This window comes from Anser cygnoides, chromosome Z (genome assembly GCF_040182565.1).
Source record: "Anser cygnoides isolate HZ-2024a breed goose chromosome Z, Taihu_goose_T2T_genome, whole genome shotgun sequence".
NCBI lineage: Eukaryota > Metazoa > Chordata > Aves > Anseriformes > Anatidae > Anser > Anser cygnoides.
Window position 1 is genome coordinate 72,409,229 of NC_089912.1, and position 17,833 is coordinate 72,427,061.

The window sequence follows — 17,833 nt, forward strand, 5'->3', positions numbered from 1 at the left end:
AAGAATTTTCTACAGGATACAGATCTGCTGTGCCCCAGTTTCAGGGTGCAAAAGTTAAAATTCCTTAAGGCAATTCCTCATTGTGCAACAGCTAAGAAGTCTAACATTCATGGTTTTTAGGAGTACCTACCTGGGTATACACAAACTTGTAATTTGTCTTGCCTCCCTCCTCCCATGCTGTTTTGTTTTGTTTTAAATTATTAAGCTTTCTACCTGTGTGGTTATTTGTAGAAGTAAAAACCCCAGATGGAAAATACTAGTTTTTAAAAACAAAGCTATAACTTATGCTATACACTTTATAACTGGAACATGGTTAAAATCTACACATGAAAATGAGCTGATTAGCCTTTAAACTCCCTCCTCCCCGAACCAGGAAGCACAATACTAATAAATTCTTCCTACCTTTGTTACTTCCATTTGTGCCAGGAACAATATCTGTTACATTAATATCATGAACGTAGTCTAAAAAGAAAAAGAAAAGGAAAATTGTATTATCAATGTCTCAGTCCTGCTATCAGGCTCTTAGCTGTTGTCTTAAAAAAACATTTGTTAAGGAGACATTTTTGAAAATGACGTAGAGATGCAATACAACAATTAGTACTCCCTACCAAACTCAGGTGGATATTTTAAAACTTTCTTTTAAAAGTGTTTTGAAGTAGCCCCTCACTGCACTACTTCTTCCTTGGCAGCCCTGTCCATCTACGAAGTACCCTTGCATTGCCTCTCAGCTGCTAACTCCTGTTCCTCCAACACACCTTTACATGTCCCAGCTCTTGCACAGTAAGTTAGTGAGAAGATGCAACTTGCAATCAGTTTCCTTCAGAACAGAAAAAAAAAAAAAAGATTCATACAACATATCCTTCATGACCTTAGTTTCCATACACTACTGTATGGAAAAAACTTCCCCTAATCATTTTTTTCTAATCTTTTTTTCAGAAGAGGCTCTGAAGGATGTTTTTTTCATATTGTATTTTATGTAAGGGCTTCTCTGGAAAACGTTTTAAGTCTCACTGTCTACAGTCACACTTCTCATAGTATTTTGTTTCAAGCATACTCCTGTGCTACCATACCGCTCTGCCACATCAGATACTTTCAAGTTTCTGCAACTTGACTAGTATGAGAGTGTTGGACAGCAGTTTTCTTTTATTTACATATATACACACATGCACACAGAAAATGCCCATCAGCCTGGAAATTTAATTAGTGCCTCTCTGGTTAAAATTTGCTTCTGCTGCATGTGGGTGTATTGTGTACACAGAAAATCACTTGGGGAAGTTGGCCTCAAATTGTTAACGCAATTAAGAGCAGATTGTTTCTCATAACGAAAGCAAAAAGCCTTGTGGGAAGAAAATAATTTTATGTATCTTCATTTTGATTTACGATGCCCTGAATCACTACTGAGTCTCATACTTATTGATATCAGTTCAGTGTACAAAACAAAGAGAAGATGTAATTAAAAACACTCATCACCTCATCACTTCACCACTGTTTTGTATTGCTACTTAAAGAAAGTAACTACTGTGAAGCCATCAAAAGAAAGGACAATTCTTACAGAATTAGAGCACTTTAAAATTAGTTATAGATAGATAAATTATGTTTCCTCTGTACATAGAAGTGTTTTAGAACTAACAATTGCATTTGTGGTTTTATTTCTATTTCATAGAACAAAAACAGAACAGAAAAATGGGTCACCGCTGTAAAAAGGAAAAAAAAAAAAAGCATATCATTAGGCTTACTGTCCTTGCATTCTGTATACACTACCAATTTCTAGCCCATCCTCCCTCATGATATCCGTTTGTTCCCACATAAATTGTGCATGTAAATTTTTGAAAAAAGTCATCTGAATGTACTAGAACCAAATACAGTATCCTGCTTAGGACAGCTTAGAAACACATGGCTGGAAGATGCCATTGGATCAAACCTCCATCCTATTACCCATTTTACAGCTTTGTAACTGAATAGCCACAATGAAAGTTAAGACAAAAATCCAATGATTAAGGTTGTCACAGAGCGAACAACTTGAGTAAAAACACTACAAAAGATATCTAAGCGATAAAACAACATGCCAGACTCATGGAATAGAAGATTTTTTTATTATTTTTTTATATTTTTTTAGTTTAGAATAATTTTGGATTAAAATGTTAACCTTGTTAAAGAAAACCAAACTCTACAATGGAATGGCTTTAAGAATGTATGAATTAGGTCAGCAGTAATATAAACCAGTTTTTAACCAATGAAGTAATGTGTGTCCTTCAGGGATGGCGGGAACTCTAATTAAACTCTGCTTAGGGGGAATAAGTATCTGTGCAGTTATTTGCCTCAAAAGAGATTTGTTAATTACCTTCAAAACAGAAACTCTTAAATCTTAGTTGTGCTATTCAACATCATGAGTCAGATTTTCAAAGCTCTCAATTCCATCATTTTATTCCCACAACTCTACATACCTAATTGATTGTATCCACAAAAGCTTGTGTGTCTGTGCACGTACAAGGGTGTAACTAACCAATGTTTTCTTCTGTAGCAATGCCAGACTAAAAGTTTTCTTTCACTGTCTTACAGATCATCATCCCTTCAGGGATGCTAGCAGAAATGGTCTATATGGTAGCACTGTAACTGCATTTGCTGAAATCTAGAATGAAACTAGATTTTCTTAGGTGGAGATCTTTTTCATTAACCCGGATCATTTCAACATGTCATCATATGGCTCATCTGTCATATCGCTGTTCAAATAGTTACACCAGTGCAAACAAGGAGCGGGTAAAAATACAGAGTGGAAACATGCAAGCCAATTTGAGTTTGAAATGCTTAATTTTAAGCCCACCAAAGAAAACACATTATAGAAACTGTATCAGAAAGCCTGATTATTCACTTGAATGCCAGATAACTGGTACTTCGTCTTTAATTAGAAGCACACTTCAAGAGAGATTGAGAAACTGGCTTTGAAACCATACATGCTTATGCCCAGAACTCCACACACAGTTACTTATTTTCACTTGACTTTTCACAAAAAGTAACAAAATCAAGATTAAGTAAACTGGACAATCCTTTCTCAGAATAAAGCAAGGTCTTGATCTTTAAATGAGACAGCTGTAAACATTAACCACACATTAATACTTACTGTATATAAACTTTCCTGTGTTGAATAGAAAGTTGGACATAAGCACCCAATAAACAACCATGGCTCCAACAAGTGATACCATAGAAAATAAGAGGCTTGTCCATTGACCAAAAGATCCAAAATAATACTTGCAAACATCTGGGAATTCCCAGTTTGAGGTATCTATTAAAGCTGAGGAAGATTAAAAGAAGATACAAATTAAATAAAATGTTATATTAGGGTCACTGGAACTATTCATAAAAAGATGTAACTTTTTCAGAATAATCTGACAAATTCACAGTGCTTCTATGGGCTAAGAAGAGTGCTATTAAATTGAAAGTATAACACTCATTAGGAAATACTGTTCTGCTTCAAACAGGCTACTGCATTAATATTTCTTTTTCTACACAAAGCTGCCATACAACTATTCTGAGTACTTTCAGAAAGACTGGAATAAGATGCAAAATGTATGCATGCATTTGCAGCTAAAGCCTTTTGGAGGAGTTACAGCAGAGCTGGCCAGACCATGAAGTGGTCCTGAACAATATCCTAAAATGATCTGTCACAAGCTGGAGTAGATGATCTTAACTGCCATTATTCGAGCAAATAAGGTGGTAGTTTATGCAAAAAAGCACCAACTACAAGAGCTGCTAGATGATCTTTGAACAATAAAAGCACACTCAAAGTAGAACTGCTGTCAATGAGGCAATCATACATGAATTGCAACCAACACAGAATGCAGAGTACACATGCAGTCAGTTGTGCACATTTTAGAGACAGCAGTATTGCAGCTTTCAGATGGCTAAATGATGATATGGACCTCATTCCATTCTAAGCAGAAACAGACTTGGAAAGTTAATTTTTTATGTACAAACATTAGGGTAGTACAGACATACAAGACAAGTATATGCAGCTACAGCCCATGTTGTTCCAGTGTAGAAAACAATCAGAAATACAAGCAGAGAACTGGACAGAGTTTATGGAGAAGTAGGGGACCCTCTAGTTCCACAAGTCCCTAAACAATAAATAAGCATCTGAAATTTTGCTTGCTAAGAGTTTGGGTTTGGTTATAAAACTTAAGTCCCAAGGAACTGAAGAAAATTCTAGTAAAGAAAAAAAATAGTTTACAGAGCTTAGATTCAGATTCCAAAAGGAGGGACATTCAAAGGAATAGCTTTTATTTGCTGGTCAGATCTAATGAATAGCAGTGATACAGAAAACCTAAAAATCTATTAGATCTGTTTATTTCACACTTCATGGAAATATTTGCATTATGAAACTTGGCATTTCTTACGTATCATTTTCCGTGACTTCACTACCCTGTAACAGCAATAAAGTGTCAAAAGGCCCATCAGTAAGATGAGAATGATTCCAGAAGTAAATCCTGCCTGTTAAGAGGGAAAAATAGTTTACTATGTATCAGTAACACTATATAAAAATGAAGAGCAAGCAATGTTGCCAAAAGCATTTTCATAAGCATACGTTTTTCATAGCTTTACCTGTTTTATCCCCCATGGAATACTTAATATAGATGTACCCATCATTGTATTCCATATCACAAATCTAAGAAGAAAAGAAAAAAAACAGTGAATGATTTAAAAAGAACTCTTATTCCATACTATCCTCTTAGATAAAATTGTTACGCATACTATAAAAAACATTTACAAAAATGCATTTTCTGGCTACTGTATGGGAAGGTGCTTAACATACATTGTCACTATACTGGAGTTTTTACCATAGCCATCTGTGCAACTGTCAACTCTAAAAGCAGTTCCTAATGGACTGTAGATGTAGATTTCATCTGGAGCTGGAAGTACATGATCAGGAGCAATCTAACAAATGAATGAAAAATAAGAATTATTAGTAGCACCAAAATAACTATTAACTCAAATACAGCAAGTCAACCATTGCAGAACAAAATATTTCCATTAAAGCGCATTTTTACAGAAAAAAAAAGGTGGACCACATTATTTTTTTCAGCCCACTAAATACAGATCCTTGGAATCTAACTATGCAACAGAAAAATAGCTTTTCTTCTGCAAAACATCCATAACATACAGAGAGTTTAATCACTGCAGTAGTCCACTCCTTAAATCCCCTCATAAACGAGTACATGTCTGGGCAGCCTGGACCTCTCTTCCAAAATTCATACTGTTTGTATCTTTTCTTGGATGGTAAAGACATCGCACAACAAGTTGATCACGACTTGTGATAACACAAGACCTTGTTAAGGCACTCAGCTACTAGGTATTTACTTCAAAGCAAGCTACAGCGTGATTCTCCCTCTACATTTATTTGTGCTTCTTTTATACAACTAGGTTGTGGAAGAACCAACATGCTGGAGACCACTCGGTTAATGTGACCCTGTGTTTGCCTTACCAATGCCCTGTCTGTAGGAGATGTGAGCCTGCTATAATAATGAATCCGCTTATTCATTGCTGAAGCTTCGTCAGTGACTCGCTGCATGTCGTCGTTCACGCTGACTATGTTTGTAGGCTCCACATGAAATGGTCTAAAGGAGGGAAAAAAACAAAACAGAAAGGAGATGAAAACCCTTAACAACCTTGTAATATGAGAGGTAACATATAATTCAGAGCGCAGCTTAGAATCACTCTGGTTGGATCTGTCACTCACTGAAACAAAGCACATGCGAATCCATCACTGCCATGAGAGAAACTGTGATACATGAAAGAACCATGCCTTTATATTATCCATATTAAAATGGCGTCTTGCACAGGTTCTACATGGCAAACTAACATCCAAATTCAGACCTAATATCCAGTCCATTAGTTTTCAACAATGACTCACAGTAGAACTACATGTTAATAAGCTTGGCCAAGCTTATTAGGGTTTATAGCTTGTGTTGCCAGAACTAGTGATGAGAAATAGAGCTAGAAACAGAAGGCGTGAGAATGCAGAAATAGAAAGAAGACAGAGAAAAAGAGGAATGAGCAGTGGTAATGAGGACCAAATAAAAAAAGGCTGGAAGTAATAACCTAGCCAAAAAACACTGTATAAAATTGTGTTTAATGGGGAAGGAACCAAGCCCAAATCAGCCAATACAATCATAATTATTTTTAAACCAAAGCAACCAGGAATGGAATTTGTCAGAGACACTGAACAGCAGATGTCCATTTTCAGCTCTGAATCACCTCAGGATTTCCTTTTAAATTTAATTAGATTAATTACAGAGAACAGGATTTTCACTCAGCAAGAGAAGTCCTACAGTTCAGAGATACACTCTCATGGAGATGTGCAGCATGCAGGTGGTCTCCCTGCCCTCTTCTCTACTTACATGTTAGACTACAGGAATGATCCTAGCCCCTGAAGAAGAATGCAGCCACACGCCCCAATTTTTTCTTTGCATACACATACATATGGAGCAAGCAGAATGAAAGCTGCAGTTCCTCCTGCACTGCTCCCGAAGTTACAACACAGAATAGAACCTAAGGATAGGATAGGTTCTATTAGGATAGAACCTAATCAAAATACTGCAAAGATTGCAGGGGATACTGGTGACCTGTAAGCCTTGCTGCAGATTTTTTGGGTTTTGTTTTTCCTTTCACCTTTTCATTCCTAAAGGGATACCAACATCATCCTGATCTTCCTCCAGGCAGATGGTTAAATGACTTAGAAATAAACAAACAAAAAACCAAACCAGAACCCACAAAAGTAGATATCTCAACATGTTTCACGCTACTAATGGCAAAAATCAAGTCAGCAATAAATCCAGCCATTTTACCTGTAATACCACCACCTATTTGAATTGAAGTATGCATTTCTGGCTCAGACTACAAAAGAACTTTGTCAGCCCCTCCTGCCACAGTTCTCAGTAAAGTGACAAAAGATCCCATTCTCCTTTCCTGTGAATCATTAAGCATTTGCACCATCACACTATCTTCTAGATGGGAAGAAGAAAAGGAATACAGCTCTGAAATCAGTTGTGGTATCTCTGAAAGAATTGATGGTAGGTCCTCAACTTTTAGCATGACTTTATTCCTGTATGCTTAATAGGTATCGCCAGTATGAATAATGGGAAAAATGCAAACTAACAGAAGCAGAAAACAAAGAAAAATAAATTTATTCTCTACAAATTATAGTAAATAATTATTTCCTTTAGCTTAGACATCACTAATTCTTACATCTTCCTTCATCATGGAAAAAATTGCTTAGACTTGCTAAATCATTTCCGATATACTGAAATGAAAGTGAACAGACTTTCAATTTTTAAAACGTTCCCAACTGACTTTTTAAAATTTTTTTTTAATGTTCACAAAATGAAGGGGAGAATGATGATTTTGTGTGTGGACTTCTAGGGTGTTTCTATAACCAGTTAAGAGACACACCACAACTAAACAGGAATAAATTTTAAGCAATAGTTTTAGTGTTCAAGCCTGAGGCACACATAGGTAATTCCATAGGTATGTAACACACAGAAATGCTCATGGACTGTCAGCTCTGAAGGACTTAACTTGCTTTAGTTCAAAATTTATTGGGCTGATCCAATCGTTGGACACTGCTGAAAAATATTTCATTATAAGAGCTAAAATAAAGATTGTAGTTATGAAAACAGGAAATGTAATATGTTTGAATGCCTCCCCAAATGAGTCCTCTGTTGTTTTCACTGACATATATTATGGCATGGAAAGTATATTTTGCTAATTATACAGCAGCTGCATAGTATAGTATAAAGAGCTTCATGATGACTACCTCTTTCCCACCTCAAGTTAATAGTAGTAGTACATTCCCTAAATCTTCCCTTGCTAGTGTGAAAAAGTTACACTGAGACAAAGTCTACATTTTGTTTCAAAGCAGGCAAACCTCTGGCAAAGATTTCTTTCAGCATGGTGATCAACAGCTGTTGACATGGCCATCAAAGAAAATTCTTCCAGACTGGAAGACAGTGATTATTTTCTAAAGCAAGTTAAAGCCACAGAAAATTTTGAAGGTGAAACAACATAAAACATGAATATGACATTCTATTTTATGGTGAAAGCACTACTGTTTGTTAATAACCAAATATCAAGAAAAAAAAAAAGACGTAGCAAAGATGTTATCTGTCAGTATGAAATTCTTTAGAGAAAGAGATTTCATTTTCTTCTGTATTGTGAGCATAGTCTGGATTAAACAAGCAATTTGGGATGCAATCTTCCTCTCTGACCTCCACTAGGAGCAGGTAGTACTCTCTCTAGGATCAAGGCCACTTCCCAGCCCCAGTTATCCCCAGATCAAAGACTGGCTGTACTACAAACTCAGACGTGTCTGGGAAGCTCTCAGAGATTACCCTGAGATTTTCGAAGCCCCAGGTAGGTAGGATACAATCTGGGCTATATTTTGGCAAACTCTTTCTAGGGACCTTAAGTCTAGCACTCAAGCGGTCTGTACATGCAGGCTTCAGCAGCTGCAACAGATTCCTAGAAAACTTTCTGATTTATACATGCAATCACATTATATCACGCATGTGGCAACATGAATATGAAAAGGATGAGGGCCAATGTGATCTGGGGGAAGAGAAGAGGTTACATGACTGGAGGCTGTGACGATTAATGCAGAACAGTGCAGACAATTACAATGCACTGAGATAGACTACAGTATCCAATGAATTTATTACATCCACACCAACAAACACAATAACAACTGACATTTCAATAGCTAGCCTAAAAAACAATGCTCTTTTTAGCAGGACAAACACATCAGTAAAACACAGCTGTTTTCCACAACAGAATGAGTACAGACAAGAAGCAGGATCCCATACAGGAGGTCCACACCTCCCAGACATTAGCCCCTGCACATGTACTTCAGAAACCATTCCCAGCAAACCTGCAACTACACTCATCTGCTAGTTATTTCTCACACAAAGCAACACAGTTAATGAGAATCTAATGCTGGTCTATGAAAGAGAGAAGAGGGCACTTGTCCAAACTTCCTCACAACACGATCTTTGGTAGCAATTCCTGCTAGCAAATATAATGAAAAAAAGCGCTCATAATTAAGACTGTTTCCAAATACTGTGCTGTGTAAACTTTCAGTGTTGGATTTTGAAAGGTGGGAAAGAACACAATAGGAAAATTTTTTTGGCAAGCCACATACAATCTTGCAACTGCTAGCATGTCTAAAGGTGCTACATCTCATTTCTAGACATTTTCAGAAATGTACTGTAGTTTGCAGAGCAAAGAAGGAGTAGAGCAAATACCTACCTTACCCTGTCGCTGAAATATTTTTAAACATCAAACAACTGTTTCTGGGCATCTGATCAAAAGCAGTTTTCTGAGTATTAAGCCCTTATATTTTTTTTATGTCATTGTGTTTTTTAGCTCTACATGATGATACTAATACCTTTAAACTAGGCAAACTTTTCATACCTGAATAAATAGGAAAAAAACAAGCAAACGGAAAACGCATGAGAGGATGCAACTTCTATCCACTCCTCCAAAAAGACCAAAAGAATCTACTATAGCTTATTACACTGATTTCTTTGACTACACAGTATCAAAAATCTACCAGTTACTTTTCACGGATTTGAAAGGATTATTGTACTGAGATAAAGCCGGCAAATTCCTCTGTCTGTTGTTTTACTTAGTCACCAAATTATTATAGGAACTTTATATATGGCACAGAAGAAACTAATGAATAAAACTGGTTCACCATCGTGGAAATAAAAGTAAGAAGCAAATGTAATGAATCTATATTCATAGATTGCTATTTCTTCCTTAATCAGGAACCATCTCCTACCTGTGTAAGAACACTACAGATGTTAGTGCATTTACCTTGAGGAAACCAATTAAACGAACACCATTGACTTGATTTCTGCCATTCTAAGCTGTCTGATTTGTAAACCGTATGCTCGTGGTATATTCTATAAGGTCTTTACTCTCTTGGAAAAACTCAACTTTTTCCAGGTTCTTAATACCATTGTCGTTATTATGATCAGCACATGACCATACAACTATCCGAAAGTATTTGATGGCAGCAGAACCAAAATAACCCTTCAGAACTCAATACTAAGTCATCTCTCTTGCTCAGAGGATATACATTCTAGTTTAACAAATAAGGAATCACAAGCTTTTCCATATCAAATTGCAAGCACTATTATGTCATCTCTGTCAAATGTAAAGCTATTCTACACTACTCTTACAACAAGTAAGAAGTTTCATAATAAGGCCTTGTTGGAAAGTAGTAAAATTAGGAATTAGTAAAAACGTTAGCAATAGAGAAAAGTGAAAAGCAAGCAATGGAATAAAAAGATCACATGGGTTTGGAGAAGTAAACGTATGAATGCAGAAACTGTAGCTTTGTAGAGGTTAGTCCCTAACACTGTATACCTTTTTGTAAGTTAAGAGAAATTTGAAGATGAAAAGGAAACACTTTTGTACGAAAAAAGCTTCTCTGACTGCCACCTACAGACACTGTTTAATTTAACAATTTAATTTCACCTACTGATCTCTCCTACATTGTGGGAAAACATTATGGGACTTCAAAAAGGATTGAAAAATAAAACAACAGGGAAGAAGTCTTGATCTTCTCTTATCAGGGGGCATTGTTACTTTCTTCATATGCAAAATAAGTTTTTTCATATGCAAAACAACAGATTGACAATAAGTAGGTTTGAAAAGCAGTAAGAAGAGAAAAGAAACTCCTGTCCCTTGAATACAATAAGCATCAATAAGCCATTGCAATGAAATTCAGCCTTTTAAAAGGCCCTACAAAATGGCCAAACACACCTAATAGGGTGTGAGTAATTCAGGTCATTGTGAAGAACAGTAACACCCTCTTTAAGAGGATTAAATGTAGCTTTGTATTTTCATCAAAATACTAGAAGAATACTATACAAAATAATTTACAACTCTAATAAACAATTAGTTTATTGTTCTTATGTAAACACTGAAAAGCATGTCTTTCAAAAATCCAACATCCTCCAAGCTGTTAAGAAAACCAAACTATGTAAATGCAGTCAAACCTAAAACAGCCCAAGCAAACGAAGAGAATAGCATCAAGAAAGGCAAACAGTGATTATAAGCAAATCACACAAAACACTTCAACAGCAACCTCAATCAAAGCAAAAATAAGGACCCTGAAAATTGGTGGTAGGGGATCACACAACTATGTCTGATCACAGTTTCTGAACAGCAAATTTAAAAAAGAAGCAAACTAAGCAGAGAACATCATGTACTACTATTGCATTTGCACTGTTTGATGCTTTTATGGATGATAAACCTCTCTCCCTCGAGCTGTGATTCCTTGAAGCTCTAATGAGCAAGCCCTTCCAGTCACACTCCCAAGACTACAAAGCCCCGATCACTGCTCTGATTGTGCCCAAGGCACACCGTGATGGCCTATTCTTCCCCATTCCTTTCTCAAAAGATTGTGCCACCTCTTCTAATATGCAGAAATGAAGTTCAGCCCTGTTTGGCACCACAATGATTTCCAGGCCCTTCTGATATCCCAGGTCTCGTGCCCGTCATTTTTTGTGCCTCTGCATGCTTGGAAGACAAAGGATCAGGCTGTACTAAAGAGGAGAAAGGACTTTCCAGAGGCACAAAAAGGACAAAGAGGATGGATCTGCAAAGCTGGAGGTTGTAGAGGTGGGAAAGTAATCCAAGAATACTTTACTGCTTTTGGGGAGGAAACTAAATGCCATGTGCTACAACCTTTTATGAAGTTGAGTCTCCAAACTTAAGAAATCACAAGGAAAGTAAAACATACAACAAGGAATCAACACCAAACCTCACTTTTGAAAAGTGATCTTGGCATTTCGATATATAGCAAAGGTGCAAACTTTTCCCTTTACACCAACATCACTACACCACCTGAAACCCTTTGCTCCTCCAACACAACAAATGCCTGCTTTAACATGAGGAGCTCCCAAAATACACATAAATTGGCAATCTTCCTATGCTGGGTGGGCCATGGGGGGCTCAGACTGCACAGGAAGAAGATAAACCAAGAATTCATTTTGCACAATTCCTTTTCCATCTTGAAAGTACCTTACTATTTTCTCATCTTTACATATACTATTCTGTACTTGCACACACCTGTATTTCACTCTTCTTCTGTGCTAACTCATACCCTTGTCCTCCCCCTCTCCTCCTTCCTTTGCTCTCAGAGAAACAAGAGATTGTTTAGCCCCTGGCTAACACACATATGGGCTCTTACAGCATACTAAAGCTACCCACCCAGGCTGAGACAGCAGGAAATCATTACCCTCAAGAACTCTTGCTGAAGTGGCCACCAGTAAAAGGATTTTGTATGCAACAGTGCCATCTTCAGCTTCTTCAGGAAGACTGCACTACTGAAATATGACACTGGAGGCAAATAGAAAATAAAAGAGGCAGAAGAGAACAAACGGGGTCCAAAAGGTAGCATGGGGCTATTCCGTTATGTAAAAATGTGGAGCTGGTGTGTCCAGCAAACTTATGAAAGGCAGTTCCCACTCTGATTTCAGTTTTAGTTCCAGGACCAGCAACAACTCACAGAACTCTTAACCGCAACAGCAGTGGAAGTCTCCCACCCTGAGCTCCTTTGGGGAATAGAGCTGTTCAATTCTATAAAAACATGCAAAATTACTGCTTAGCTAAATAAATACTATTTTTTGCAGGCATGCCAAAAAGGATGGGCTGCTGTATTTTTCATATTTACTCAACCTCAAGAAATTCTATAGCTTTCCTAAAAACAATAGCCATCACTATTTCCTCAATACAAGCAAATAATGTATTCCTCTAGTATTACCTGTGGAATGCACACAGAGCCATTTACACATACCAACAGCTATTTATCTACAGCATCTGGCAAGCTTTCTTGTGTAGTCTCAACATTACACTTTGTTGTGCTAAATAAAAACCATCACACGTCAGTATACACACGCTGTATTCATTCAGTTATTGAAAAGCATTTTATAAACCACATGCAAAATTCTAATTGAAGCACCCTCCTTGAAGTAACATCAACTGAAAAGTCTTATTAACAAAACAATAAGCACATCTCTTCATCCAGTGCTTGGAGGTAACGTCATATAGAGACAAAACAGGAACTGTTTGTATTCAGACACTGGATTCCAAATGTTAGTTTTCTGTCTTCATAGGATTCTGTTGCTAGAAGCAAAGATTAAACAACTCTTTACTACATAATCATTCTGTATGCTCAGTATTTGTCATACCTTTTGCATTTAAAATCTTCTGGATTAAACTGTATATTCATGATTCCATAATTGCTTTCATCGCCTCCAACAGGAATCAAGAGAGGTTTGGTGTCCTCTTCCATATTTGATGGATTCACCTATTTTTTCTAGATTTTGACAGTTATTCTAATCTAAAGAAAGGAAAACAGAAAAACGCAGTTAAGTAAAACTGTGTAGCTGTTATGAATTTAACAATGGCAGAGTCACACAGAAGCTTCAGGAGATCCTGAGGCGAAAACAAACAGAAAGTCCATTTAATTTGTTGCTTAAGAATTCTCATTTCATAATGCAAACATCCCAGGTTAAGTACAGCAGTCACAATATTTTTATAACATACTACCCATTTAAGTGGTCAATATACCACTGTGCTCTGAATTTCTGTTACTACCACAACAGGCAATATAAACTAAAGCATTAGGATGGATACTGTCTTTATGTTGGGACTGAAACAAGTTTGTAAAAAGCAACGCTCAGAATCTGAATTTCTTTTGAGCTACCATAGCTAAGAATCAAGCCCACCATGTGGAAAGTAATCTTAAGTATATTTATATGTAGGTCTTATTCTATGATTTTCGTGAGACTCCTTCCCAGTCCTTACTGCCCCACTTTAAGACCACCGTGATTTTTAAAAGAGTTGTATTTCCAATTTGTAACAGAACAGCTGAGAAAAATTTATCACAGTTATTAGAGCTATTGTTTCAATAATTTACTTCAGACTTTACAGCAAATACATATGCAGTTTTCCGGTGTACTTCCCATAACAATAACAAAGATCAGATTATAGCAGTCTATCATGTTCAGGCTCTTTGAATTTGAAGGCAATGAGTGGTTTAATAATGCATTAATAACTAGGTGTTGTATGCATTAAGAGCAGTCCTAAAAAGCAGACTGCTTTTAAGCAAATGGAATTCTATTTGCTTAAACTGAATTGCAGACCTCACAAGGGACTTGCGGTGGTCTCATGTTCAGCTGAACAAATATAATGGCTTTAACAGCTCTCATCCCTGCTACTGCCTGAAGAATTCCTCACATATGAAGAAAAATGGTAGAGGTATCTGCTTTTTTAGGGGGACTGTTTCCTGATGCTTTAGTATGTTAGACAGGCTGATGGAAAGATGGATGGGAACTAGAGCTGGCAGAAGGAAGGATGGCACAGGATGGTAAGACAGAATGAGGATATTCATCAATATCTTCAATTCAATGAAGATATCATCCTTCTACATCTGAAGGAGAGGATGAAAAACAAAGGAGAGTTAGCAATTTTCAACTGAGTTGACTCCCGGCTGCCGAATAGCTGCCATTGCTAAGGGAGGCGTGCAAAGATGGTGAAGAAGCACATGGGATGTTGGGGGGATGCAAAAGCACGAACGTTGGTTCAAGCTGCCGTGGAAGCACATTTTAGAGAACAGGCTTCTGTTGTGCGCTGAGCACGGGTGATAGATCTCTATTGTCAACTGGAGGTAACTACTGGAGGCTCCAGTTTCACAGAAGTGCTGCTGAAAACACCAGTCCTGCCCTTGACAGCACAAGGGCATTTGTGTGATCCCCATGTTTAACTGGACTGGGAAGACTGATCCAAAAGAAAATTAACCATGCTTTCCTGTGTTTTAAATTTAGACCAGTTTTAAGCCTGGGGCTTGTTGTCCAGCTGCACACACGTACATGCTTGTACAAAGTACGGGGCTGATGCCATTTCACCCGGAACGGCTGACACTTCCCTCATGCCTTCAGCATACATGACACTACAGCCCAAGATACGAGAGACTTGAATGAAGTTTAGTTTAAATGCATTATTTTGGCTTGTTCATTTTAGCTCTGTAAGAGGTCGTAAGGAGTGATCAGTGATAATAAGACAATTGTGCAAGCCTTCTTTGCAGTCCCTGGTAGCATCACCTTTTTCCATTTTTGTCGCTCTCTAGTTTAAGCTGAAGTCCTTTCCTTCTACAGCATTGTTGTTAGTTCTTCGGCTTTCGTTTGAATGTCTTACATTCTCTTTTTCTTCTAAACTCTTCTGGTGACCCTCAGCTTTCACATTCCTGCTCATTTCTTCTCTATTTTCTGCCTCCTCTACGCTGTCAAAATTGCTTTCCAAACCTGTCTTTACCAACCAGTGTTTTCAAAGAGATTTCTTAAATGACAGCAATATTCTAATTTCCTTTCATGCGACATACTGTTCCTTTCCAAACCCCATTTACAGCTTCCCTCGTTTATTTATTTCCTATTGGTTTCCCATATTTTTCTATAGCTTTTAGTCACCTCCTTCCTCCCTGCTGATTACCTTTTATGCTTTGCACACTCCCACAGTTTAATTCATCTCAGTGCACATCTACTTCCTCCAGCATCTAACTATTTCTGAAAGAAAACCGTGGGCCCCAGAGATTTCATCCACTGCTACAACTATCCACCTGTTCCTCTGCCATTCCCAAGCCCTTCCGTATCCTGACTGCACCTCAAGACAACAGTTTTTATGGCTTTATTTTTTTGTTTTTATTGGTCATTTCTAGAGTTTACAGCTTCTTTCTTACTGTGTAAGATAGTAAGCATCAGGTGGAAGATGGATAAGCTGGTACAGTTCTTTTATTCCATTCTATTGTCTTTTCCAGCTCAACATTCTGCATGCTTTTCATGAAGAGGCACACAGGCACACACCCCCTTCTCTCAGAAGCTGAGATCCCTCACTCCTGCATTCTGCAGCCTCTTTGTCTGAGTTTAAATCACACTCTGGATTTAGCTATAAAAACGCAGATGAAAATTTAAGTCCCTAGTGGCTGGACTGAAACTGGAAATAAACTCAAATCTCAAATTCTCATTAATGTTTTTAGCTAGAACTTTCCAGAAGACTGCGTTACTGAGATCCCTTCTTTCCCCAGGGCCCAGTTTATGGTGTGGATTAAGAAGACATTAAAGGCTAATATAAGAAACAGCTTTGAATTAAGATACGGCTTCCTTAAAACGTCCCTTAAACAGTGTCTTTGTGCTTTGCAATTCAATCTGACAAATGCAGAAAACACTGATCAGCAGTCTGACTTCCTCTGCACTATGGCTATAAAGAACCCAGAACATTTTATAATATTCCATAAAGAAAAATAGTCCTTTTAAGACACAGCATGCAATAAGTTAGGCCTGAAAGCATGATTTTGGGTTAAAGCATTGTTTCTTATTTGTCTCTTAAGGGCCTACTTAAAAGCTGGATTGATGAAAAGGGTTTAAAAGTGCTTATTGTTCAGAACAGATAGGTGAAGCTTATGACTAGCAAATTAATTACTTCACAAATAGATACCTTATGTGAGGACTGTCGCTGGAACCAATGTAGCTTTAAAGAAAATTGCAGGCAGAAGAGTAAAATGCAGAAAAATGAACCTGATTAACCTTCTTTTTAACTAATTATCTAATTTTTAACCAGTATCTCCTTTTGACTGGATTGTATTCTCAATAAATATTTTTAATACACAGGATAGAGCCAGTTATGCTATCTGGACTTATTGCTTGACACTTTCCATTACAATAACCACTTCTCACCTGCTTACTTAGCTAGTGTCCTAGTTATCTATCTAAAGCTTTTTATACTAGATATTTGATCTCTGCTCAACTAGTTCTGGAGGCTTATCTTTTAAAAACCTGTTATATGACAGGTTCTGTACACAGTCTTCAAATCCTATAAGGAAGACTGGGAAATAAAGCATAAAGAATTATTGCCAAAAATCAAAGCTGCGTGACAAACTTCATCCTGTTTGTGTATCTTATGGTACACTGTGGTCACAGTTTTCATGTGGCCACTGCTGCATTCTGAGAATTATAATGGACCTCTGGGAATTAATGTATAGCTGCTTGGAAACGGAGACAATAGCTTTGAGGACACCTGACTCATTTGTTATCATACTGGAAGAGGTAAGAGAAAGACCGAAAAGTTTCAGGGAGTGAAGACAAGGACCCAGCAGACTCATAACCTTCAATCTAGCCTGGTAGCTGTGCTGTGACTTGGTCTTCTTTGCACTGGAAGACAAAACCACGTTACAGTTTGCTTGTACTGCGAACCTAAGCTTCTATCTGGTTTGTCTACAGGCATGTGTATCAATGTTTTAAGGTGAGAACCCACCTGAACAGGTTAGTACAGACCGACAGCCCAGGCTACAGAAGGTTACCAAACAGGTTTACACCACAGCCGTCACAAAACTGTGTTGTTAGTCAGTTATCCTAGTCATCCCACAAGCACAGACTGTGCTTTGCTGGTTTGTAGGACTGCTGTTCACCAAAGAACTCTTCATGGAGGTCAGGTGGAAGAAGGCAGAGAGGGGAACTACTATCACAGCCTCCAGGGTGCCATCAGGGGTGCCAGCGCAGCTGGAAATACTGGCAAAACAGCATCTGCAGCTCTGAGAGCTATTTATCCAACAGCTCCACGTCAATAAAGGTGAAGTTGCTACACAGATGCTAGCACTGGTTCTGCAACAGTTTCTTTGTGTAGAAAGGAGACCCAATGGACAAGCCATCACAAACAAAGCCTTAATTCTTAATTTGGAAGTCATGCATCTTAAATTATCAGAGACTTAAATCAACTTTAA

The 17,833-nt window shown here is 37.6% G+C and overlaps 1 protein-coding gene across 1 annotated transcript in view; it reads right to left on the minus strand.

The window, feature by feature from the left end:
* The window catches only part of SLC38A9 (solute carrier family 38 member 9), a 43,641-nt gene that overhangs the window by 24,454 nt on the left and 1,354 nt on the right, over nt 1–17,833 (minus strand). The window contains exons 2-8 of the mRNA XM_066987986.1: nt 13,251–13,402; nt 5,477–5,609; nt 4,808–4,929; nt 4,597–4,660; nt 4,392–4,485; nt 3,119–3,289; nt 403–462 (exon numbers count right to left, since the gene is read on the minus strand). Coding sequence (XP_066844087.1) covers nt 403–462; nt 3,119–3,289; nt 4,392–4,485; nt 4,597–4,660; nt 4,808–4,929; nt 5,477–5,609; nt 13,251–13,354 — 748 coding nt within the window. The 5' untranslated portion in view covers nt 13,355–13,402. The remainder of the gene's footprint in view (nt 1–402; nt 463–3,118; nt 3,290–4,391; nt 4,486–4,596; nt 4,661–4,807; nt 4,930–5,476; nt 5,610–13,250; nt 13,403–17,833) is intronic.